The sequence below is a fragment of the Carlito syrichta genome, unplaced genomic scaffold (genome assembly GCF_000164805.1).
Source record: "Carlito syrichta isolate Samal-C Ts95f unplaced genomic scaffold, Tarsius_syrichta-2.0.1 Scaffold315967, whole genome shotgun sequence".
Lineage (NCBI taxonomy): Eukaryota > Metazoa > Chordata > Mammalia > Primates > Tarsiidae > Carlito > Carlito syrichta.
The window spans coordinates 72,997-74,342 of record NW_007260063.1 but is presented as its reverse complement, the minus strand read 5'-3'; the positions used below and the strand labels follow the sequence as shown (position 1 = coordinate 74,342).

The following is a 1,346-nucleotide window of genomic DNA, read 5'->3' as shown; positions in this document are numbered from 1 at the left end:
GAGGGCCGCGGGTCGGGCAGGAGGAGCAGTCCCACCCGGGGGACCGGCCGCGGGCGGTGGTCAGGGACGTGCGGCTGATCAGCGCCAAGACCGGCTACGGCGTGGAGGAGCTGATCTCCGCCCTGCAGCGCTCCTGGCGCTACCGCGGGGACGTCTACCTGGTGGGCGCCACCAACGCCGGCAAGTCCACTCTGTTTAACACGCTCCTGAAGTCCGACTACTGCACCGCCAAGGGCGCCGAGGCCATCGACAGGGCCACCGTCTCCGCTTGGCCAGGTGAGTCTGGTCGTGGTCCAGGCACCTCGAGTACCTCCTTCCGCATCCCTCCCTGGTGTCCACTACGAGCTTCCCGGAACCTTCCCTTTTTTCTTTACTGTAACACCCTATGAAGATTCATGAAGATTCTGCCGGGCACGGTGGCTCACGCCTGTAATCCCAGCACTCTGGGAGGCCGAGCCGAGAGGATGATCTGAGCCCAGGGATTCGAGACCAGCCCGGGCAACTTGGCGAGACCTCATCTCTTCAATAAATCAGAAGAAAATAGCCAGGCGTGGTGGCATGAGCCTGTAGTTCCAACTACTTGAGAGGCTGAGGCAGAAGGATGATCTGAGCCCAGCCGGTGGAGGCTCCAGTGACCGTGAGCGTGCCACTGCGCTCCAGCCTGGATGACAGAGTGAGACTTTGACAAAAAAAAAAGAAAAATTATTTCCTGGTTAGGTCCCACGTCCATGTGAGCTCACTACTGGGAAAAATTCAGTATATGTCGTACCAGTTTTCGATAGAAATATTTATGGTGCACTTCTCTGTTCCCGTCACTAGGTATCGGAGATACACCAAGGAAGGAAGCAAAGTTCCTGTTCTTTTGGAGATTTCCATTGTAATTTACTTCTTTGTACGTTTTTCCGGAAAGTCGTGCTTCCTTTTTAAATCTCTGAACCTACGTCTATCCCTCAGTCTTACTGTTCGCATCTTGAGTTGATTCATATGAGACCAGTGTATTATACACATACAACATATGAATCATACGTTAGTGCCATTTGATGTGTGGCTTTGCTGAGAAGAAATGTCAACCCTGTGACTTTCAGAAACTTCTGAAGTTGGAAAATGAGTCCAGTGATTTGAATTTAAGTTGACAAAACTCACTGCTCTATTTGTTCCCGTGAAACCAGTTTAACTTTGGTGAACTTCTGTTTTGCACTTTGGTTGAAGTTTACACGGAATAGCTTTTTTTTTTTTTTTTTAAGTTAGAGTCTCGCTGTGTCGCCCAGACTGAAGTGCAATGGCTACTCCCAGCCACTGCAGCCTCGACCTGCTGGGCTCCAACGATCCTTCTGCCTCAGCCTTCC

The 1,346-nt window shown here is 51.6% G+C and overlaps 1 protein-coding gene across 1 annotated transcript in view; it reads left to right on the top strand.

Annotated features, from left to right (window-relative positions):
- Nucleotides 1-1,346, top strand: part of NOA1 (nitric oxide associated 1) — a 15,828-nt gene that overhangs the window by 846 nt on the left and 13,636 nt on the right. Inside the window, exon 2 of the mRNA XM_021706749.1 lies at nt 4-276. Within this exon, the coding sequence (XP_021562424.1) occupies nt 4-276 (273 nt within the window). The remainder of the gene's footprint in view (nt 1-3; nt 277-1,346) is intronic.